The 21,981-nt window shown below is 40.4% G+C and overlaps 1 protein-coding gene and 1 non-coding gene across 2 annotated transcripts; one reads left to right on the top strand and one right to left on the bottom strand.

The window, feature by feature from the left end:
* Positions 1–771: 771 nt before the first annotated feature.
* LOC118483543 lies at positions 772–878 on the bottom strand. The gene has a single exon (XR_004870833.1). It is a non-coding gene; the product is annotated as a small nucleolar RNA R71 (small nucleolar RNA).
* A 3,870-nt stretch (positions 879–4,748) lies between these two features.
* LOC110883058 (proline-rich protein 36-like) lies at positions 4,749–6,245 on the top strand. The gene has a single exon (XM_022130919.1). It carries the CDS (start codon positions 4,749–4,751, stop codon positions 6,243–6,245), a length of 1,497 nt encoding a protein of 498 aa, XP_021986611.1.
* Positions 6,246–21,981: the final 15,736 nt, after the last annotated feature.

The following is a 21,981-nucleotide window of genomic DNA, read 5'->3' as shown; positions in this document are numbered from 1 at the left end:
GAGCTCAGCATGGGTCGTGCCTGGTCGGACACGGGCCGTGCCCAGCATTGGTACTGGCAGTTTTTATTTTCCGAGTTACAGAAGGCTGAGCACGGGGCCGTGTTGGTGCAACACGTGGCCGTGTCCATCTTTCCAGTTACAGGGATCCGGAAAACAATCACTGTAACTCCGACCACGGGCCGTGTTCACTGAGCACGGGGCAGTGGTGAACCTTCTGACCAGCATTCATTTTTGTTTTTGTGACAGGACTTGGAACCAGACGCCACCTCTACGTAGTGTATGAGCTCCAGTTCCAATAAAGACATAAAAGAACCTCTAGAAGAACCCGAACGCTTTCTCAGAAAAAGACTAAAAGCTAAAAACCAAGAGAAGGTTTCGGGAGACCCACTTCCAATGACGGACCAGCGTACCCTCATGGATTACCTACGACCCACCGTAGGTAACCTTGGCGCCGCTATCAATGCACCGAATGTCGAAGCCAACAACTTCGAACTTCGGCCACATTTGATACAGATGCTTCAAAACTCTGCAACCTTTCATGGGCTTGCGGACGAGGATCCCCATCTACATATCACTAATTTCTTAGAAATATGTGATACCTTTCGGATCAATGGAGCATCAAATGACGCCATTCACCTTCGAATGTTTCCATTTTCACTAAAAGACCGAGCAAAAGCTTGGCTTAACACCCTCCCAGTTGGTTCGGTAAACACCTGGGATGAACTAGCCCAAAAATTTCTATATAAGTATTTCCCTCCCGCTAAAACGGCGAAATTAATGACTGAAATTAATACTTACTCGCAAGACGAAGGGGAATCCTTATATGAAACTTGGGAAAGATTCAAGGAGCTATTACGAAAGTGTCCTCATCACGGTCTTGCGGTGTGGCAACAAGTATCCACTTTCTATAATAGATTGTTGCCACATACTAGACAAACACTTGACTCTAGCTCCGGGGGACTTTTAGGTAATCGCCGCCCGCAAGAAATATATAATCAAATTGAGGAAATTCCTCAAACCAATTTTCAATGGCACACTCCCCGAGGCAATAAATCTATTGCCCCGGGCGCCCATAAGGTTGATGAAAGCACTTCTTTACAAGCCCAAATCGAGGTCTTTTCTTCAAAAACTAAAAAGCTAGAAATGACAAAAACAGTCTCGGTTATGGCTTGTGAAGGGTGTGGTGGGCCACATGAAAATTGGAGTTGTATGAAAGAAACAGATGATCAAACAGAGTCGGTAAACTACATTGATAATAGACCTAGGCCGTCGGGTCCCCCAACGGGCACCTACAACCAAGGATGGCGTAACCACCCTAACCTTGGTTGGAGAGAACCCGGCAATAGTAGTAACCAACAAAATCTAAATCAACGAACAAACTTTCAACAACCGAGGAATGAGTCACAAAATTTTTCTCAACAACAAGGTGGACGAGAAAGGCTTAAAGATACTATATCTCGCCTCATCTCCGACACTGAAAAGAAAAACTCGGATAGGTTTCTACAATTAGAATCCAATTTTAGAAATCAACAAGCTAGTATACAAAACATCGAAAAACAAATAAATCAACTAGCCCAAAATTTCTCCGAGAGACCACAAGGAGCGTTACCAAGTAATACCGAAACAAACCCAAAGGCACAAGTTCATCTCATAACACTACAGAACCGTACCGTGTGTGACAACCCGCATAATTACAGGTACTGTACAAATTAATTAGCCCTAATTATGTGCTTAATGACTGTGCTTGATTACATATGACGCTTTAAACTGCTTACTGATTTATGTTATATACATACATGTGTATTCTTTACATACAGTCACTCCAATTATTTCATACAAATTCTTAGTGACAAACCTGATGCACAAAGCATAGTTAGCACAGTGAGCGGGTAACTCAGACACATGCTGACAATGCCAGCACTTAGACAGATACTATTTTTAGGCCAGTATGGGCCAGGGATAAAACACTACACCAGTATGGAGTGTAGGGAAGTGAGGACCATAAGACTATGTCACTTGGAGATAGTTTGAGTGCCGGAAAGTGCCTAAAACGCAATTTAATTACAGAATTCCGCATTTTTAGTAACAATTCAGCTTTTAACACACTCATATTATACAAAGTATTGACAAAAGACGCTATACGGGACAATTGAACGCTTTAACGGAATGACGCGAAACCGAACAACCAGACATTACCCGAGACACGAAAATATTGTCAGAAATATTATTTTATCATTTTTAATTAATTATGGTCACAAAAATCCCCATACACCATGTAAACATGACATACACCCACTATACTTGGAAATACCCTTAACCTTCTAACTTAATACCTACTAGTTACCAAAAATTTACATTTTACCCCCCCCCCAACCGATTTTCCAGCCAAATGATTGCTAATATATTTTGTGGAGATTTTGGCTCTTGTAATCTTAATCTCTATTGGCCAAAATCTAGGTGATTATGACCCTAGGTTAGAAGAGTGCATGTTTCCAAGGTAAACCTCATCATTTCCTCAAAACCCACACTCAACCTCTTCCTTCCCTCTTATTTTCGGCTCACACCACCCCCCCCCCCTTCTCTCCATAACCGATTTCATCACCACCACCTCTCACATCCTCCATTTTCTTCACTAAAAGCTCTCATTCAACTTTGAGGTTCCTCCATAGAAGTGCAAGATTGAAGGGTTCTCGAGGAAGCTTGATTCAAGCCTTTGTCACTAACATTTCACCATCATCTTTGTCCTAAGATTGTTACCCTAGCCTTGTGCTAGTAGTAAGTCCCTTCACACCCTTGGTCCATCTTGTTCTTGTTATGTTTTGTTTGAATGTTCATGACACACAAAAGCTAAAACACTAAAATGTTGAACTTAAAATTCTGCATAAAAACCATATATAAAAAGGTTGTATGAAGTTGAAATCTGGATGGTTTAGGGTTGGTTAAAGCGTGATTGAGGTTTGAACATTTATTCATCAATAAACCATGGTTAGGGTCTTTGTTTATGCGTTTTTAGTCACTTCTACCATGTAAACAGCTTGTTGAGTTGAATTTCCAGCCAGCTTCAACAGGCTGTAATGGGATCATTTTAAATCGAAAAACTGATTTTCTGAAGCCTAAAATGTGTATTTTGGAATAACTAAACAAATGGCATTGGAACCGTAATTTTTCGAAACCGTTTACTATTTTTAAGGTGCTGTTTTTGGACAGCAGCTCAAGCTGCATTTTTACTGCAGAAAAAGTGTGTCATATTCGGAGTCATAACCTGAAACCTGAGTAAAATCGACTCATGGAATTTTTACAGTAGTTGGTCACCGTTTTCAGGATGACCCTTCAACTGGAATTTCGTCAATCGGACTTACGGTTAATTTTTAGTGAATTATTCCGTAAACTGCAATCAGAAAGTAACAAATCTGATTGCAGTCGGGAAAATGATTTTCTATAAAATATAGTTAACAAACTGGACCCCATATTTTTACATAATAATTTTTGGAACATATAGGACCTTCTGTAAAAAATTTGAGAATTTTTGGAAAAGGATAACTATTTTATAAAAATCCTCGAAAACAGTCCGGTTTCGAGTAATAAAGCTGAAATAAAGTATGTAACGTTTTGTATGTCTATATGTCGGTTTGGTTATTGAAAATGAACTATTGGATATATGTAAAAGAAAATGATATGCTAATTAAGCCGGGGGCCCATAGTGGTGACTATGTCTTCATACCGGAGACAAATTTGCTAGGTTTGAGTCTTCCTGCATCATTCACATATACTATTGGATTTGCAACCCAATGGTGATCAGTTTTTCCTTATTGCTACATATCAGGGACTAATTTATTTACAGACATATTAAAACGGTTTATATACACAAGACTTACACATGAACTCGCTCAACTTTTTGTTGACTTTTTAAACTACATGTATTTCAGGGAATTAAGTTGGATCTGGCAAGTGTTGCATGATTAGGCAAAGCTGCGTACTTAATAAGGATGTCATCCAAAGTTGTAGGGTTTGGGAAGTGCAACTCCTTCCTGGACAAGTTGCATGTCTCTTATCCTTGTTTTGTTGATTAGTCTTCCGTTGAGTCTTACGAACTCGTTTTAAACAAGTAATGTTTTGTAACGCTTTTTGTGGTTGATGTGTTAAGACAATATGTTATGCATTTTTAACTATTTTAATGGATGAACATCATATGTTTTTATCATATAGCATGTTGTGATTGTTGCTATGGTATTAAGAAGTCACACCAAATAAACCCATGCTTCTGCAAAAGCCAGGGTGTGACAGCTTGGTATCAGAGCCTCGATCATAGCGAACTAGGATTCGTTCTCGAGTCTAGACTATGATCACTAGGGCTCTCACGAAAATGTTTTCAAACATTTTTACATTTGCATACACTAAAAGTCCAGATCCAGGGCACAAACATTTTTACAAACAAAAGGGCACAAATACACTTTTCAAATTTTTTGTATCAGTCTTAGAGACTGAGGGAGGTTTCAGTCTTAGAGACTGAGGGATTCAATCTTAGAGATTGGGGAAGTATAGCCTTAGAGGCTGGGGAAAATTTGAGTCTTAGAGACTAGGAGGTTGGTCTTAGAGGCCAGGGAGTTAGTCTGAGAGACTAGGGAATTCAGTCTTAGAGATTGGGTGGGTTAGCTTGGAAAGACTAGGATGTATACATGATTTTATTGTTATTTGTTTTCATGCTTACCTTATTTGTGTGCATATGTTGTGGTTGTGTTACAGACACCATGGCATCATCTGGTAGTGGAGTATCCAACGCGAGTGACCCGATGGCTTTTACTTCTGATGACGAGATGGCCACCGATTCGGGAGTTTATACCTCAGACACCACGAGCACCGATGAAGACGATTTTCAGCCTTTTGCCCTACCGGACTTCGGAGACGACGTACCCCTAGCTGACGGCCCACCAGGAGAGGACCTACCCCTTGTTCCAATCCCTGCCCCTCTCCCCTTCGCTGCAGTTCCCTTTGAGGAACAACCTCTCGACGCGATACCCGATGGTGACATTGACCTACTCATCGAGGGTCCCCCGGAGGGAGACCAGGATGGTGGGGCCCCGATGGAGGACGGTGTTCAGCTTGTTGATATCCCAGTTGTTGATCCTATTGTTCCCATGGTCGAGCTTCCTGATATGGAGGTTCAGTCTGATTCGTCCGCTTCAGGTTCCTTTGAGTCGATAGCTTCTCATATGCCACCGTTGGGACTCGGTTACATTCCTCGCATGGACGCTGATGAGGAGACGGAGTTGGAGCAGCCTGCTGAGGCTCCTGTTCATCCAGATGATCCGATTCCTGCCATGCTTGCTGATTATCAGCCCGCTCCAGTCATTTCCGAGCCCGTTCTTGCCATTGACCCTGTTCCTGTCATTGATGCACCCGTTGTTGCACCACCAGCTGTTGAGATACCAGATGTAGCACCCATACCCGATCCCATTGCGATTTTTGATGACCTGGCACCGTTTGCTACCCACATTGACCCAAGGTACGCTAACTCCAGCAATGGGTGGATTGAGGAGGACGACTACCCTCCGTACGTAGTCCCAGTCACTCCCCCTCCCACACCCGTCGCTGTACCACTCGATGCTCCCTTGTTTCCTCCATCCACATCTGGTACCTATGGTACTGACCTTCCTATCACTTTCCTTCAGGACATTCCTCCGCCCCAACCTGGGGAGGGATCGTCGAGTCAGCCCTTCGGCCACACCCCAATCATGCCAGAGGATAGCCAGTTCTTACCGCAGGTCCCTTATCCAGATTTTGTTCCACCAGCGTCATTTCCTGCACCTTTCGTGACCCAGTTTCCCCATATCACTTCACAGTTTGCATTTACCCCACACATTACACTTCCGGTTTCAGCCCCGATGGGTGAACCATCCCTATGGTCAGCACCCCATGTCATGCCTGTATTCGACCCTTATCATCCATTCCATGACAGATACTCTGTAGAGGACACGCTCACGTCACTGCAGTTACAGCGGGACGCCTTGAGACGATGTGTCCAACAGTTGGAGAGAGCTCCACATCCTCACTGTCCCTGTCAGACTCTGTTTTCAGCTTCGCACACTTCCTTTCCATCATCTCAGGATTCAGACGTTCATTTCCTCCCTCTCGATCGACAGGTTGCTTTCGTGTTGCGCTTTGCCTATGCACTTGAGGAGGATTTGGTGCAGTTGCGCCGATTGATTTTCTCTCGTTTTCCACCTCCTCCTCCACCGTCAGCTTAGGGATACTCGGGGCAACAGGGATTTCAGATCTTCTACAGACCGGCTACTCTTAGTGGGAAGACAGCGCTAGAGCCACGATTATGAAGACCTTTTTGAGACCACGATTTTGGTTTTTGATTTATTTGTTATTGTACTCAGACAAGGGTGATGTAGCCCTTAGTATATTTTGACATATGGTGAAATTGTGAAACTGCATTGGTGGTTTGTTTATGAAACTTAAATCGCAAGTCTTTTAAATCCATGCATTGTTGATTATTTGTTATGATTATGACATGAGATGTTATGTGAATGATGAATGTTACTACATATACGTATGATTATCATACTTACTATGACCTGACCAATATGGAACGTCCTCTAGAAAATGCCTCCACGACGCGACACACGCATGCCGACTAACCAGGCAGAACTGCAAGGAATCATCGCTGCCGCAATTGCACAATATGCTGCTTCTCAAGGAGACTCAAGCGGAAACATTTCAAACAACAACAACAACCCTCCGAATGGTAATGATCAGTCATAGGAGACACATTACACTGTACGTGGATGATTTTTGTGCGACTGCTAATGATTCCTATAAATGACATTGCTTGTACAGGGTGTACTTTCAAGCAATTCTTAGATTGCAAGCCGCAAAACTTTGATGGCACTGGAGGTGCCGTAGCTTTCACTCGTTGGACTGAAAAGACGGAGACAACAATAAGAATGAGCAAATGTGCACCGGGACAACAAGTCACATACATCACTGGGCTCTTTACTGATGGTGCCCTATCATGGTGGAATCTTCAAGTTCAAACACTAGGAGAGGCTGCAGCATACGCCATGACTTGGGCTGAATTGAAAGAGCTGATGCGCAAGAAGTATTGCTCCAGAGCTGAGATCCAGAGATTGGAAACCGAATTTTGGAACCTAAGGATGGAAGGTCCAAAAATCGCTGAGTATGTTCAAAGGTTTCATGATCTGTCCCATGTGGTGTCGTACATGGTCACGCCTGAATTCAAGCGCGTGCAACGTTTCATTTGGGGGTTAGCACCTTAGATTATGAGCATGGTCACAACGCCTAAACCGGCAACCATTACTGAAGCCATCGACTTGAGCATCTCACTGACTGAAGAAGCCATCAGGCTAAACAAGTTTTCAAAGGATGATCAGAAAAAGAAAGAGACTCATGTGGAGTCGTCGGGAGAAAACAAACGGAAGTTTTCCAACTTCAAGCAAGGAACCAGCAGTGGGAGCAAGAGAAGTGAATCCAACACACCGGCCAGGATCAAGACTGGTGATGAAAACAGGGGAAGGGTTACATGGGCACTCTGCCCAAGTGTGGTACATGTCAGTTCCATCATCCCGGCCTGTGCCGACTCAGGAAGTGCGAATCTTGCGGGAAGACGGGCCATTCGAAGGAGACGTGTTGGGTTGGATCAGGCCAAGGTGGTCAAAGGGGTTACAATAACAACAACCGTGGTAATGGAAACAGGCCGCAAGGAAATAATGGGGGAAACGGAAATCGTGGAAATGCCCCGAATCAAACTGGTAACCGGGGAACAAACGGAAATCGAGGCGGAATTGGTAATGGGAATGGCCGAGGGCCAGGATGCTTCAACTGCGGGGACGTTGGGCACTTCAAAAGGGAATGCCCAAAGATAAATCAAGCGCATGGCCGAGTTTTTAACATTGGTGCGAGGGAAGCGCGCCAAGATCCGAATGTTGTCACTGGTACGTTCCCTATAAATCAACGCTATGCGTCTGTTCTTTTTGATACTGGTGCCGATTATAGTTTCGTATCGTTAGACTTTAAGAATATGCTTGGGTTAGCTGCTAGTAAGTTAGATATTCCGTACTCGATTTAATTGGCGAATGGGAAACTAGTGGAAACGGGTGAAGTTATCAAGGGATGCATGATAGAACTGGGAGAACACAAATTTACGCTAGACCTACTACCAGTCGAGTTGGGAAGCTTCGACGTGGTAATAGGGATGGATTGGCTGTCTAGCAACAGAGCCGAAGTGGTTTGTCATGAAAAGACCATCCGCATCCCAATGGCCGATGGAGAGACGATTGTAGTTCATGGAGAAAAGCGCGATACGCCATTGAGGATCATTAGCTGCTTGAAAGCTAGGAAGTGTTTGAAGAAAGGATGTGTTGCCTTCTTGGCACATATCGTTGATAAGGAAGCCGCTGAGCCAAAAATCGAAGACATTCTTGTCGTAAGGGAATATCCTGAAGTCTTTCCAGAAGACTTGCCAGGATTACCACCTCCAAGACAAGTCGAATTTCACATTGACTTAGTTCCAGGCGCCGCGCCTGTGGCTAAGGCACCCTATCGACTTGCACCTTCAGAGATGCAAGAGCTGTCAACACAACTCCAAGAGCTGTTAGATAAAGGATTCATCAGACCAAGCTTCTCACCTTGGGAGCTCCAGTTTTGTTCGTTAAGAAGAAGGATGGTAGTTTTCGTATGTGTATAGACTACCGTGGCTTAACAAGTTGACTGTCAAGAATAGGTATCCTTTGCCAATGATCGATGACCTGTTCGATCAACTACAAGGTTCAAGTTTTTACTCAAAGATCGATCTAAGATCAGGTTACCACTAGTTGAGAATACAAGAGGAAAGTATTCCCAAGACTGCTTTTAGAACTCGATATGGACATTACGAGTTTCTGGTGATGCCGTTTGGGTTGACAAACGCACCAGCAGTTTTCATGGACTTGATGAATAGAGTCTGCAAGCCGTACCTCGACAAGTTCGTAATCGTATTCATTGACGATATTTTGATCTACTCGAAGACGAAGGAAGAACACAAGCAACACTTGAGAGCTATCCTAGAGCTGCTTAAGAAGGAGAAGTTGTACACTAAATTCTCGAAATGTGAGTTTTGGTTACGCGAAGTCCAGTTTCTTGGACATGTGGTTAATGGAAGTGGAATCCATGTGGATCCCACAAAGATCGAGGCAATCAAGAGCTGGGAGACTCCGAAAACGCCAACCGAGATTCGGCAATTTTTAGGTTTGGCTGGGTATTATCGAAGGTTCATTGAGGATTTTTCCAAAATCGCTCAACCTCTCACCGCACTCACACAAAAACACAAGAAGTTTGATTGGAGCGATAAGCAAGAAGAAGCGTTTCAGTTGTTGAAGAACAAGCTTTGTGACGCTCCGATTTTAGCTCTACCCGAAGGCACGGACGACTTCGTGGTGTATTGTGACGCCTCGCGTCAGGGTTTAGGCTGCATGTTGATGCAGCGACAGAAAGTTATAGCTTATGCCTCACGTCAGCTGAAAGTACATGAGAAGAACTACACCACACATGACTTGGAGTTAGGCGCTGTAGTGTTCGCATTGAAGATCTGGCGACACTATTTGTATGGAACAAGATGTACAATCTTCACTGATCACAAGAGTTTACAGCACATTTTTGATCAAAAGGAACTTAACATGAGACAGAGACGCTGGGTTGAGCTGTTGAACGACTACGACTGTGAAATCAAGTATCACCCAGTAAAGGCGAATGTAGTTGCTGACGCCCTAAGTCGAAAAGAAAGGATTAAGCCCATTAGGGTTAGGGCTTTAGAAATGATTGTTCAGACGGACCTCTCGTTGCGCATTCGTGCCGCGCAGAGAGAGGCCTTGAAAGAAAGGAATATTGGGGATGAGTACCTCCGTGGGATGGAAAAGCAGTTAGTGCCAAACAAGGAAGAAACATTGTGTTTCATGAATCGAATTTGGGTTCCTCTGTTTGGAGGATTGAGAAAAGTTATATTCGATGAGGCTCACAAGTCACGATACTCGATTCATCCAGGAGCGGAAAAAATGTACCAAGATCTTAAGGATTTCTATTGGTGGCCTAGGATGAAAGGCGATGTCGCAGTATATGTTGGCAAATGTTTAACTTGCGCCAAGGTTAAAGCCGAGTACCAGAAGCCTGTAGGTCTCCTGCAACAACATGTAATACCCCAATGGAAATGGGAACAGATTTCCATGGACTTCATAACGAAATTGCCAAAGACGCCCAAGGGCCATGATACAATTTGGGTAATTGTAGACCGACTGACCAAGTCTGCGCACTTCCTGCCGATCAAGGAAAAGGACAACACGAGTAAACTCGCTGAAATATACATGAGGGAGATTGTTGCACGTCATGGAGTGCCTCTCTCGATTATCTCTGATAGAGATGGACGCTTCGTGTCAAGGATTTGGCAGTCCTTCCAAGAAGCATTTGGTTCTCAGTTAAACCTGAGTACAACGTTTCACCCACAAACGGATGGCCAGAGTGAACGAACAATTCAAACGTTGGAAGATATGCTGAGAGCATGTGTAATGGACCTAGGTGGTAGCTGGGACAAACACTTACCCTTGGTCGAATTTTCGTACAACAACAGCTACCACACCAGTATTGGAGCCGCACCATTCGAAGCTCTTTATGGACGAAAGTGTCGATCACCGCTATGCTAGGCTGATGCGGGTGATAGACAGCTGGTTGGCCCCGAAATGATTCAAGAAACGACAGACAAGATCTTTCAAATTCGAAAACGCATCGAGGCAGCTCGCGACAGACAGAAAAGTTATGCAAACCAAAGGAGGAAACCTTTGGAATTTCAAGTTGGGGATATGGTTTTGTTAAAGGTTTCACCCTGGAAGGGTGTGGCACGCTTTGGAAAGCGTGGGAAGTTGAATCCGCGTTACATTGGTCCTTTCAGAATCCTACAAAGGATTGGGCTGGTAGCATACAAATTGGACCTACCTGCGGAACTTAATGGCGTTCATGATACATTCCATGTATCGAACCTGAAAAAGAGTCCAACTCAGGAGACAGTCATCATTCCTGCTGAAGAGGTTCACTTCGATGACACACTCCACTTTGTTGAAGAACCGGTTGAGGTTACGGATTGGAAGATTAATAAGACACGCCGGAGTAGTGTCAAACTCGTCAAAGTCCGGTGGAATGCACAACACGGCCCAGAGTTCACGTGGGAACGTGAGGACCGTATGAAGGCCAAGTACCCACATTTATTCCCCAAGACCCCTGCAACTAGAAGTAGAACTTAAAATTTCGGGACGAAATTTTCTTAACAGGGGGAGAATGTGACAACCCGCATAATTACAGGTACTGTACAAATTAATTAGCCCTAATTATGTGCTTAACGACTGTGCTTGATTACATATGACGCTTTAAACTGCTTACTGATTTATGTTATATACATACATGTGCATTCTTTACATACAGTCACTCCAATTATTTCATACAGACTCTTAGTGACAAACCTGATGCACAAAGCACAGTTAGCACAGTGAGCGGGTAACTCAGACACATGCTGACAATGCCAGCACTTAGACAGATACTATTTTTAGGCCAGTATGGGCCAGGGATAAAACACTACACCAGTATGGAGTGTAGGGAAGTGAGGACCATAAGACTATGTCACTAGGTGATAGTTTGAGTGCCGGAAAGTGCCTAAAACGCAATTTAATTACAGAATTCCGCATTTTTAGTAAGAATTCAGCTTTTAACACACTCATATTATACAGAGTATTGACTAAATGGTCCTGGACACTTTCCTAAGTGTTGGAATTAATTTCGTTACAAAAAGATGCACAAAAGACGCTATACGGGACAATTAAACGCTTTAACGGAACGATGCGAAACCGAACAACCAGACATTACCCGAGACACGAAAATATTGTCAGAAATATTATTTTATCATTTTTAATTAATTATGGTCACAAAAATCCTCATACACCATGTAAACATGACATACACCCACTATACTTGGAAATACCCTTAACCTTCTAACTTAATACCTACTAGTTACCAAAAATTTACATTTTACCCCCCCCCAACCGATTTTCCAGCCAAATGATTGCTAATATATTTTGTGGAGATTTTGGCTCTTGTAATCTTAATCTCTATTGGCCAAAATCTAGGTGATTATGACCCTAGGTTAGAAGAGTGCATGTTTCCAAGGTAAACCTCATCATTTCCTCAAAACCCACACTCAACCTCTTCCTTCCCTCTTATTTTCGGCTCACACCCCCCCCCCTCTCTCCATAACCGATTTCATCACCACCACCTCTCACATCCTCCATTTTCTTCACTAAAAGCTCTCATTCAACTTTGAGGTTCCTCCATAGAAGTGCAAGATTGAAGGGTTCTCGAGGAAGCTTGATTCAAGCCTTTGTCACTAACATTTCACCATCATCTTTGTCCTAAGATTGTTACCCTAGCCTTGTGCTAGTAGTAAGTCCCTTCACACCCTTGTTCCATCTTGTTCTTGTTATGTTTTGTTTGAATGTTCATGACACACAAAAGCTAAAACACTAAAATGTTGAACTTAAAATTCTGCATAAAAACCATATATAAAAAGGTTGTATGAAGTTGAAATCTGGATGGTTTAGGGTTGGTTAAAGCATGATTGAGGTTTGAACATTTATTCATCAATAAACCATGGTTAGGGTCTTTGTTTATGCGTTTTTAGTCACTTCTACCATGTAAACAGCTTGCTGAGTTGAATTTCCAGCCAACTTCAACAGGCTGTAACGGGATCATTTTAAATCGAAAAACTGATTTTCTGAAGCTTAAAATGTGTATTTTGGAATAACTAAACAAATGGCACTGGAATCGTAATTTTTCGAAACCGTTTACTATTTTTAAGGTGCTGTTTTTGGACAGCAGCTCAAGCTGCATTTTTACTGCAGAAAAAGTGTGTCATATTCGGAGTCATAACCTGAAACCTGAGTAAAATCGACTCATGGAATTTTTACAGTAGTTGGTCACCGTTGTCAGGATGACCCTCCAACTGGAATTTCGTCAATCGGACTTACGGTTAATTTTTAGTGAATTATTCCGTAAACTGCAATCAGAAAGTAACAAATCTGATTGCAGTCGGGAAAATGATTTTCTATAAAATATAGATAACAAACTGGACCCCATATTTTTACATAATAATTTTTGGAACATATAAGACCTTCTGTAAAAATTTGAGAATTTTTGGAAAAGGATAACTATTTTATAAAAATCCTCGAAAACAGTCCGGTTTCGAGTAATAAAGCTGAAATAAAGTATGTAACGTTTTGTATGTCTATATGTCGGTTTGGTTATTGAAAATGAACTATTGGATATATGTAAAAGAAAATGATATGCTAATTAAGCATGGACGCCTCTATTTACAAAGGAGACTCTGCCGAAATCTTCCGAGAATCCGAACACTTAGTAAAATATTCGAGAAAAATAGATACGAAATAGTTGTCTAACTATTTTTCTAAGAACGATAGTTAAGTTAAAATAATTATTATTATTTTAACAAAATAATACCAAAGTAACAACTCAAAACACTAAACTCTAAGCCAAGGCACGGCCCGTTCGTCTAATAGACATTAGTACGTTGTAGGTTGTCGTGTAGCGGAAAGAGTTAAGATTCGAGTCAAGACGCACTACGGTGAGTTCATGACCCCCTATTCCTTTACTGTTTTCGGTTTTATACTTCGGGGGTGGAATACATGTTTACAATTTCTTTCAGACATTTTATACATGGTATTGTTAGCTTAAGGAGGGTTTTTATTACGCGATCAAGTGAGTGGTGGGCATGACACTTAAGGCCATTAATCCTCATCGTAGGACCACGGGACATGAGTGATAGATCTATTTGGGTGTAGCGAGTCCACACCCATGAGGCCGGGGGCCCATAGTGGTGACTATGTCTTCATACCGGAGACAAATTTGCTAGGTTTGAGTCTTCCTGTATCATTCACATATACTATTGGATTTGCAACCCAATGGTGATCAGTTTTTCCTTATTGCTACATACCAGGGACTATTTTATTTACAGACATATTAAAACGGTTTATATACACAAGACTTACACATGAACTCGCTCAACTTTTTGTTGACTTTTTAAACTACATGTATTTCAGGGAATTAAGTTGGATCTGGCAAGTGTTGCATGATTAGGCAAAGTTGCGTACTTAATAAGGATGTCATCCAAAGTTGTAGGGTTTGGGAAGTGCAACTCCTTCCTGGACAAGTTGCATGTCTCTTATCCTTGTTTTGTTGATTAGTCTTCCGTTGAGTCTTACGAACTCGTTTTAAACAAGTAATGTTTTGTAACGCTTTTTGTGGTTGATGTGTTAAGACAATATGTTATGCATTTATAACTATTTTAATGGATGAACATCATATGTTTTTATCATATAGCATGTTGTGATTGTTGCTATGGTATTAAGAAGTCACACCAAATAAACCCACGCTTCCGCAAAAGCCAGAGTGTGACAGCTTGGTATCAGAGCCTCGATCATAGCGAACTAGGATTCCTTCGATGGTGCAACATGGGATGCAAAGCATCCCGCTCGGGAAACATATAACCTCACCTTGGGTCTAGCCAAGGACCCTTATAAACGTGGCGCACCACGGAGGCATTCCGCAGAACTATCCTTTGTTTAGTTTAATCTTTTAGTTTAATTTTAATTTGCAGGAATAAAACACACTCTGGATGGTGAAGGATAACAAGGGAAACGAGAAACATAGCCCCATGCACTAAAACAGAGCAATCCGACAACAATCTCCCATTACAGTAGGCTCAGCACGGGCCGTGTCCACCCAACATGGCCCCGTGCTGCACAATCTGCAGCAAATCACCCAGTTCATGTAACTGGACATGGGGCCGTGTTCACTGAACACGCCCCCGTGCCCAGGCTTCTGTTTCTTTTCTTAAATTTTTGTCACTGGCACCTGAACACGGGGTCGTGCCCGGTCCCCACGGAGCCGTGTCCAGACTGCCAGTAACATAAAATTTTGCTTTTAACACCATTTTACACATTCAATCAACCTAAAAACTTATTTTTTGGGACACATTGAGGACAACGTGTAATTTAAGTGTGGGGGGATGCTAAAACTTTGAATTTTGCAAGTCCTGATAACAAGCCTTACACAAAACTCTATTGGAACCGCTAATCACCCCAAATTTTTTCCAAAAAAAATTCATTTTTTTTACTTGTCTAAGTTTAAGTTGGGAATTCAAGTCTTAATAAGGTTATATTTTTACAAATTTACAACCGATAGAGTCGGGATAAAAAGAACCAACATAAGAAAATTATGAAAAGGCATGACAAACTTAGTTAAAATACCATTATATATACTTGATCACATAAAAAAAACCATTTTCCCACAAAAGTGAGTTTTGAGCCTTTAACGAGCATACAAATATATATATCTTTACACTAAATGCTCCTTTTTCGTTTCTTGTGTGAATAGCCGCTTGGTTCATACGACTCTAGAACTTGCCACAACAATACATTCCCGGTCCTTACCAACTTAAACCCGAGTAAGTAAATGATGGAGGCATTAGGACTAACCCTTTTTCATTCTACAACATTATTTTTCTTTTTTTTTACCACCTGCCCAAAATCCCCCTAGTTAACCCCTTTGAGCCTAAACCTTTTCATTTCTTAACCCAAAACAACCCTTTTTACCCACCTAAACCTTTTTATTTTATTTTTTTTGTAACAACGTTCGGTTCTCTTATGACTTCCTTCAAAAAAAAATTCGATGAAGCTAAACAAACAAACAAAGTTTATCAAATATCTTTGTTTGAACAATCCATCGAAATAAAATAAAAATAGGAAAAATAAATAGTCTTTCAAACCAACGTTTGTTACGCCTTTCGCCCTTTTTACTAACCACTAACCCAACCACCCACCTTTAGCCCAAGCCAAAAAACTCATAAAGTCCTCTTGATATTTACAAAGGTATATAGTTAAAAAGAAAGAGGATTGATTGCTTGGCAAGCTTATGGTAGAAGTAAGTTCCATGCCGCTCTCGAGTGATTCACTAAAAAATACACCTTCGGCCGAGTGTTGAGTGATCTCCCGTGAGGTATGTGAACTTGTATATATATGAGATTTTAAAAAAGGTATGTTATGCCCAAATAAGTAATTTATCTTAAAGAATGTTCTTAATAAATCATGCCGAATAGGATTGTAAATAAATAAAAATAAAACCTCAATAAAGAATCTTGGAAATCCTGACACTCTATGACAAGCCCAAAAACCTCCTCTTCTACCCATTCCATTTGGGAGTGAATAAAGCCACATTATAAAGAGTTTTGCTTGATGACAAGCAAAGATTCAAGTGTGGGGGTATTTGATATGCGTAAAATGCAACATATAAATTATATCAAATGTGGCATAAAACTAACCCTTTTTTAGTACTAATGTTGGAAAAAGTGTGTTTTTGTCTTCCTTTTGTATTTTCAGGATTAAATGAGCTCAAATTAACAAAAGAAGCAAAAAGACAGCAAAATCTAACATAAATACAAGAAAAGGAACAAAAGTGGAATGCCCGACCCCTCAACAGCATCTTTCCAAGCAAAACCAAGGACACAGAAGACTGAACACGCCCCGTGCTCAGCGAACACGGGGCCGTGCCCAAGAAGCAACAGAAAAGGCAAACCTTTAGAAGCTTCTATTGCCCCCCACGGGGCCGTGCCCAGTGGACACGGGGGCGTGGTCAGACTCCTGCAGGCGCATTTATTGTAATTGCGAATTACAATTAATGAGAAGAGAGACAAGGATGGACACGGGCCGTGCCCAGCGGGCACTTCTGTTAAGCCTATAAATAGGAGTGCTTGGAGACATTTCAACTCATCCCTTGGCACACCACCTCTCTCACACTTCACCCACCACCCACCACCACCATAACACCATCATCCACCACCATCATCCATTGTCCATCATAGAGTGTGTGAGTCGTCTCGGGATCCAAGATTGATCGTAAGAGTTCTTGACAATCAAAGGCCATGTTTGCCTAAGTCTCTTACATCACTTGGTGAAGACAAGTGTTTAGTGTAACACTTTTTATTTTTAATCTTTTGCACTTTTTAATTGGTTTTGTATTAATGACTTTAATTACTAGTTTCTTATGTTGAAGGTGATTCTTCCTTATCCTTTGTCCGTGGTGTCTTGGCATTATTTTAGTGTCTATATAAAATAAAAGATTTTCACCACTGATATCTCCACGGTCTATATGGAGGTATGTTGGCTACCTGGTCGGGGGTTAAGGGAACGGTTTGGTAAGAGTCTTGCCGTTGTTTAGCGTTTAGAGATCCTGCAAGGGACCTGGGTCAAATTTAGTAGGACCTCCTTCAATACCCAAAGGTATTGGATGGCGGGGGTCCAAACTCTTTGATCCCCTCATAAGTTAAACTACTATTAAAACTTTAACCCAGCTATTTAGGACTGTATCCCTGCTGACTCAGACTACTTACTACTTAGCTGAGGGTAACGTCACATTCAAAAGAGGGGCCTACCACATTATGCATTAATAACTTAATTAATTATCTTTCAATAATCCGACCCTTTAGGATTGTATCCTTGCTGACTCAAACTACTGGGTTGAGGGTAACGTCGCCTTCAAAAGAGGGGCCTACTACTATAACTAAGATAATCTCTTAAACAAGTGCAAAAGTGCGAAAATAATCAAAGGTTACACTAACACACGAGTCGGATCCAAGTGATTCATCTTGTCTATCTGTTTTTATTTTTTTTTCAGCATTTTAGTTAGTTTTATTTTCTTAGTTTAAAATCTTTTTCTAACATTTTGATTTGATTAGACGTTGAGGATAAACTGGTACTAAAAACTCTTGTGTCCTTGGACGACCTCGGTATCTTACCAACACTATACTACGTCCACGATGGGTGCACTTGCCCATATGTGTGTTTAGTGTTAGTAAATATCGTGTTTTATAAATTTAAAACCATAGCTAAAAGTGTAAAAAGGGCTTAAAATATACATCCAAATTATAACACACTTCACGCACATCACCGCCCAGTCCCAGTGCGTGCAATCAAGACTACCCAACATTCCAGGAAACCCATGTATGCGCTGATGCGCCTCGTATAGAAGTGGAACGTTGGATGCGGTTGGCATCCTCAAATATCGTCTCTCGTACAGAGAGATAACACCTAATAAACTAGTGTTATTAAAAAATAATAACGAAGTAAATAACAATAATAAAAAGCAGTGTTAATAAAAATTACCTTCACAAAAATTTTCAAGAGACTCACGACACATTCTTGACGACATCCTTAAATATTCATCCCACGCATCACTCGTTGTGACGTAAGCTAGTTGCCTAATTGCTGCTGTACACTTTTGTAGTCCAGAGAAACCAACTTTGCGACTTGCACTTACTCTTTGCGTGAAAAAAAGGGAATTCGCCCACAAGATCATTAGAAATCTTAACAAATAGTCGTCGGCTCATACGAAACCTACGCTTAAACTGACCATCATCGTACAACGGTTCTTCACAAAAATAATCTTGCACTAGAAGTTCATGAGCAGCTAACTGATCCCATTTAAGAGGCGGTTGTCTGGTACGCGATGCAGAGGATTCGGCTTCTTCTCGCAAATAGTTTATCGCCTGCTACGTCATTGCGATAACCATATCGTCAAGAACACCGTCGGATGAGGAGCTCGAAGAAGACATTATTTAGTTGTGATTGGTGTGTGTTTTGGTTGTGATTGGTGAGTTTTTTAGTTTAGGATAGGTTTATATATATAGGCAAAAGATCAAATACAAATAATCTTAACATACTAAACATACAAATTGAAGGAAAACTCAAAAAGACATGGTGGCATTTTTGTAATTACCACCAACTATCAAAGTTACTATACAAATGTGAACTCAACCAAAAATACCTAAAAAACACAATTTTTTAAATATTTTTTATAAAAAAATCACTACATTTTGTTAGAAAAAAAAATTTTGCTGCTACTAAAAGTAGCGATTTTTTAATAAAAAATGTTAAAAAAATAAAATAAAATAATTTTGTGTGTGTGTTTTTTTTTAGATTTTTTTAGGTTTTTTGGGGGTTTAGTTTTTAGCATTTTAGCTTGGGTGGGGGGGTGGGGGGCAGGGGGGGTTAGGTTTTTTTTAGGTTTTTTAGGTATATTCGTAGAGTAACTTTGATAGTTATTGATAATTACAAAAATGCCACCTTGTCTTTTTAAGTTTTCCTTCAATTTGTATGTTTAGTATGTTAAGATTATTTGTACAATAACTTTCCCCTATATATATAATAGAATAAAAAAAAGGTTTTTTTTAATAATCGATCGTTTGACAACTGTCAAATTTGACCAATTCATCTCGTTCAACGCGTTTGGAGCCCGTTATCATGTTGGCGAGCCTTCTATGGCGCCCCTCTATGGCGCCGACGGTGTGGTGGGATAGCGCCCCTGGGCGCTATAGCGTGTGAGGTGGCGGGGGTGGCGTCCCCACACCCTCCGGCCTAAGGGTGGAAGGAGTGCTCCCTATTTGGGGAGTGGTAAACTTATTTTATAACCAATAATGTCATGTCATGTTAACTCTCCACTCCACTTTCTATTTTACACTCAATCACTAGCAATGCTCAAACACATGGAAAGTGGTAAACAATTTCTAAAAAAAAAAAAGATTTATTGTTAGAAATCTATAATATTGAATTTACATTATTAATTCGGTTGTCTTTTTCAATTTATTTAATATTGAAAGTTTTTATTTTATTGTATTAACATGATTGTATAACTAAATAGCTATGTTATATTTGACATGTTCTGTCAATAATTATGTTATGTTTAGCGTGTTATTCATGTTATTGAACATGTTCCTATATATCAGTGTATAGTAGCAACAAATTTAGCTAAATAAGTCATTTTCGAGTTGAGTCAACCCTCAATTGATAACATATCAACACGACTATTTTAACACTACATAACGCGTTTTATCAACTCTAACCTAAAGCATGTCACGTGATTTAAATAGTGAGAAGGTATAAGGCAAGTTCTCAAAAACATTATTCAATCAAGCTGAACAAATGCCTTATTGAGAATTTACTAAATGAAGACTATAAAAAAAGATTATGTATAGAAAGATGCTCAAGTCTGAATATGTTATAATTTGTGTATGTCGATGATTAGAATGTAGTTAGAACTTCTAGGGAGTTTCCTAGGGCAATTAACAAATTCAAAAAGAAATGTCTCTTAAATTACAAGTAAACGTATAGAAGATGGACCGTGTGTATGAAAAGCCTAGATAAAAGTTGTAAAGAGACTTGAAATATTTTATATGGGCAAATTACATTCACCTACCACTTTATTAAGAGACCACTTAATGCTGAAACATGTTTAACCTTGAAAGATAATGAGAAAATTATGGTCGATAAACGTCATAATTAAGTGAAATTTGGGTATACAAATAATTAAGTGACATTTGGAGTTAAATGTCATTTTAGTCCATGTGGTTTGGGCTATTTTTGTCAGTTTAGTCAAAGGTTTCATTTTTCGCCCGTAGATCCAAAAAGGTTTCATCGTTGCCATTTTAGTCCACTGGGTTAACTTAATCCATTTTTTCTGTCAACGAGCAAGACAATTCGGTCATTTTATATGGTCGAATTACCCTTCTAATTAACAGAATTACATATAAAATGACCGAATTGCCCTCCGTTAACAGAAAAAATGGATGAAGTTAACCCGATGGACTAAAATGGCAACGGTGAAACCTTTTTGGACCCACAGGTAAAAAATGACACCTTTGGACTAAACTGGCAGATTGACCCAAACCACATGGGCTAAAATGACATTTAACTCTAATATTTGTAATCAAATTACCTTTGTTAAATTATAAATTAGAATAATCATTCTATAATTGATTGATAATAAAAATACATATAAAAAATCTCCATCTGATATGTTGCTTGAAATCACTGGAGATGTCAAAGGCCATGGGAGGGACCATTGCATCTCTCCCTTTGATGGGACCTTTGTACAAGAGTAATGATAAGTTGGTATTTTTGTGCAAGATGGACCCATTTTAGAATTGATGGTTCATATTAATTTGTTAACATATAAAATATTATAACAGAACAATCAAATAATAATAATAATGATGATAGATAATTTAATGGCAAAAACTTGTGTATATCAGCTGAATGAGTCTCAATTTGGTGAAGAATATGTTTTATAGTGTCAACCTGTAAAATCCCTAGGCACCTGAAACAGTAAACAGATAATTCAACTAATCAGAACATTAAATATAAAATGAAACCAAGTTTGCTTTTTGTTTTTTTTTTTAAGATTTTGACCCATTTACTTATGAATAAATCATTCACGGGTATGTTCTATCTCTGCTCCCTAGAGGGTTAAAAACTGGCCTAAGTGTATTTAATTCATAGGTCCTCACCTTTTTTATTTGCAGAATAAGATTACTGTTAGAAACAATATAATTCTTAAGCTTATTCAACATAATTACACAAATATAACTACTTCAAAAGGTGAAAAGGGTGCCCTGACCCAAGGCAAAACTTATACATTTGGGACGTTGGCGTAAATGCAGTGGCGGATCCAGAAACTTCTGTCAATGGATTCGTTTTGGTAGATTCTCACTATTTTTTCCAAATCATACAAAGTTCTTACTAATTTTTCCAAACCGAGTGGGTTCATGTGAACCCACAAAACAGGGTTGGATCCACCACTGCGTAAATGTATGTATAGTCAATCAACAAAAGGTAGGTACCATATTAGATCAAGCAAGGGGGCATTCATAATGTTAACCGTGTTGGATACCTACGCATACTTGCTACAGGTGGTAAGATGGGCAGGCTAGACGGATTATGCAACGGTCAAAGCGGGTCCAGGCTCAAAAAAGAACGGGTCAAAATGAGACAGGCGGGTTAGGTTGATAGATCTCTTTCGTCCATTTTTTATAATAACGAA

This window comes from Helianthus annuus, chromosome 10 (assembly GCF_002127325.2).
Source record: "Helianthus annuus cultivar XRQ/B chromosome 10, HanXRQr2.0-SUNRISE, whole genome shotgun sequence".
In the NCBI taxonomy this organism is placed as follows: Eukaryota; Viridiplantae; Streptophyta; class Magnoliopsida; order Asterales; family Asteraceae; genus Helianthus; species Helianthus annuus.
Note: the sequence above shows the minus strand (reverse complement) of the source record. Positions and strands in the feature narration are given on the sequence as shown.

Coding starts and splice junctions, on each gene's coding strand:
- LOC110883058 (XM_022130919.1), top strand. CDS start 4,749: ATGGCATCATCTGGTAGTGGAGTATCCAACGCGAGTGACCCGATGGCT.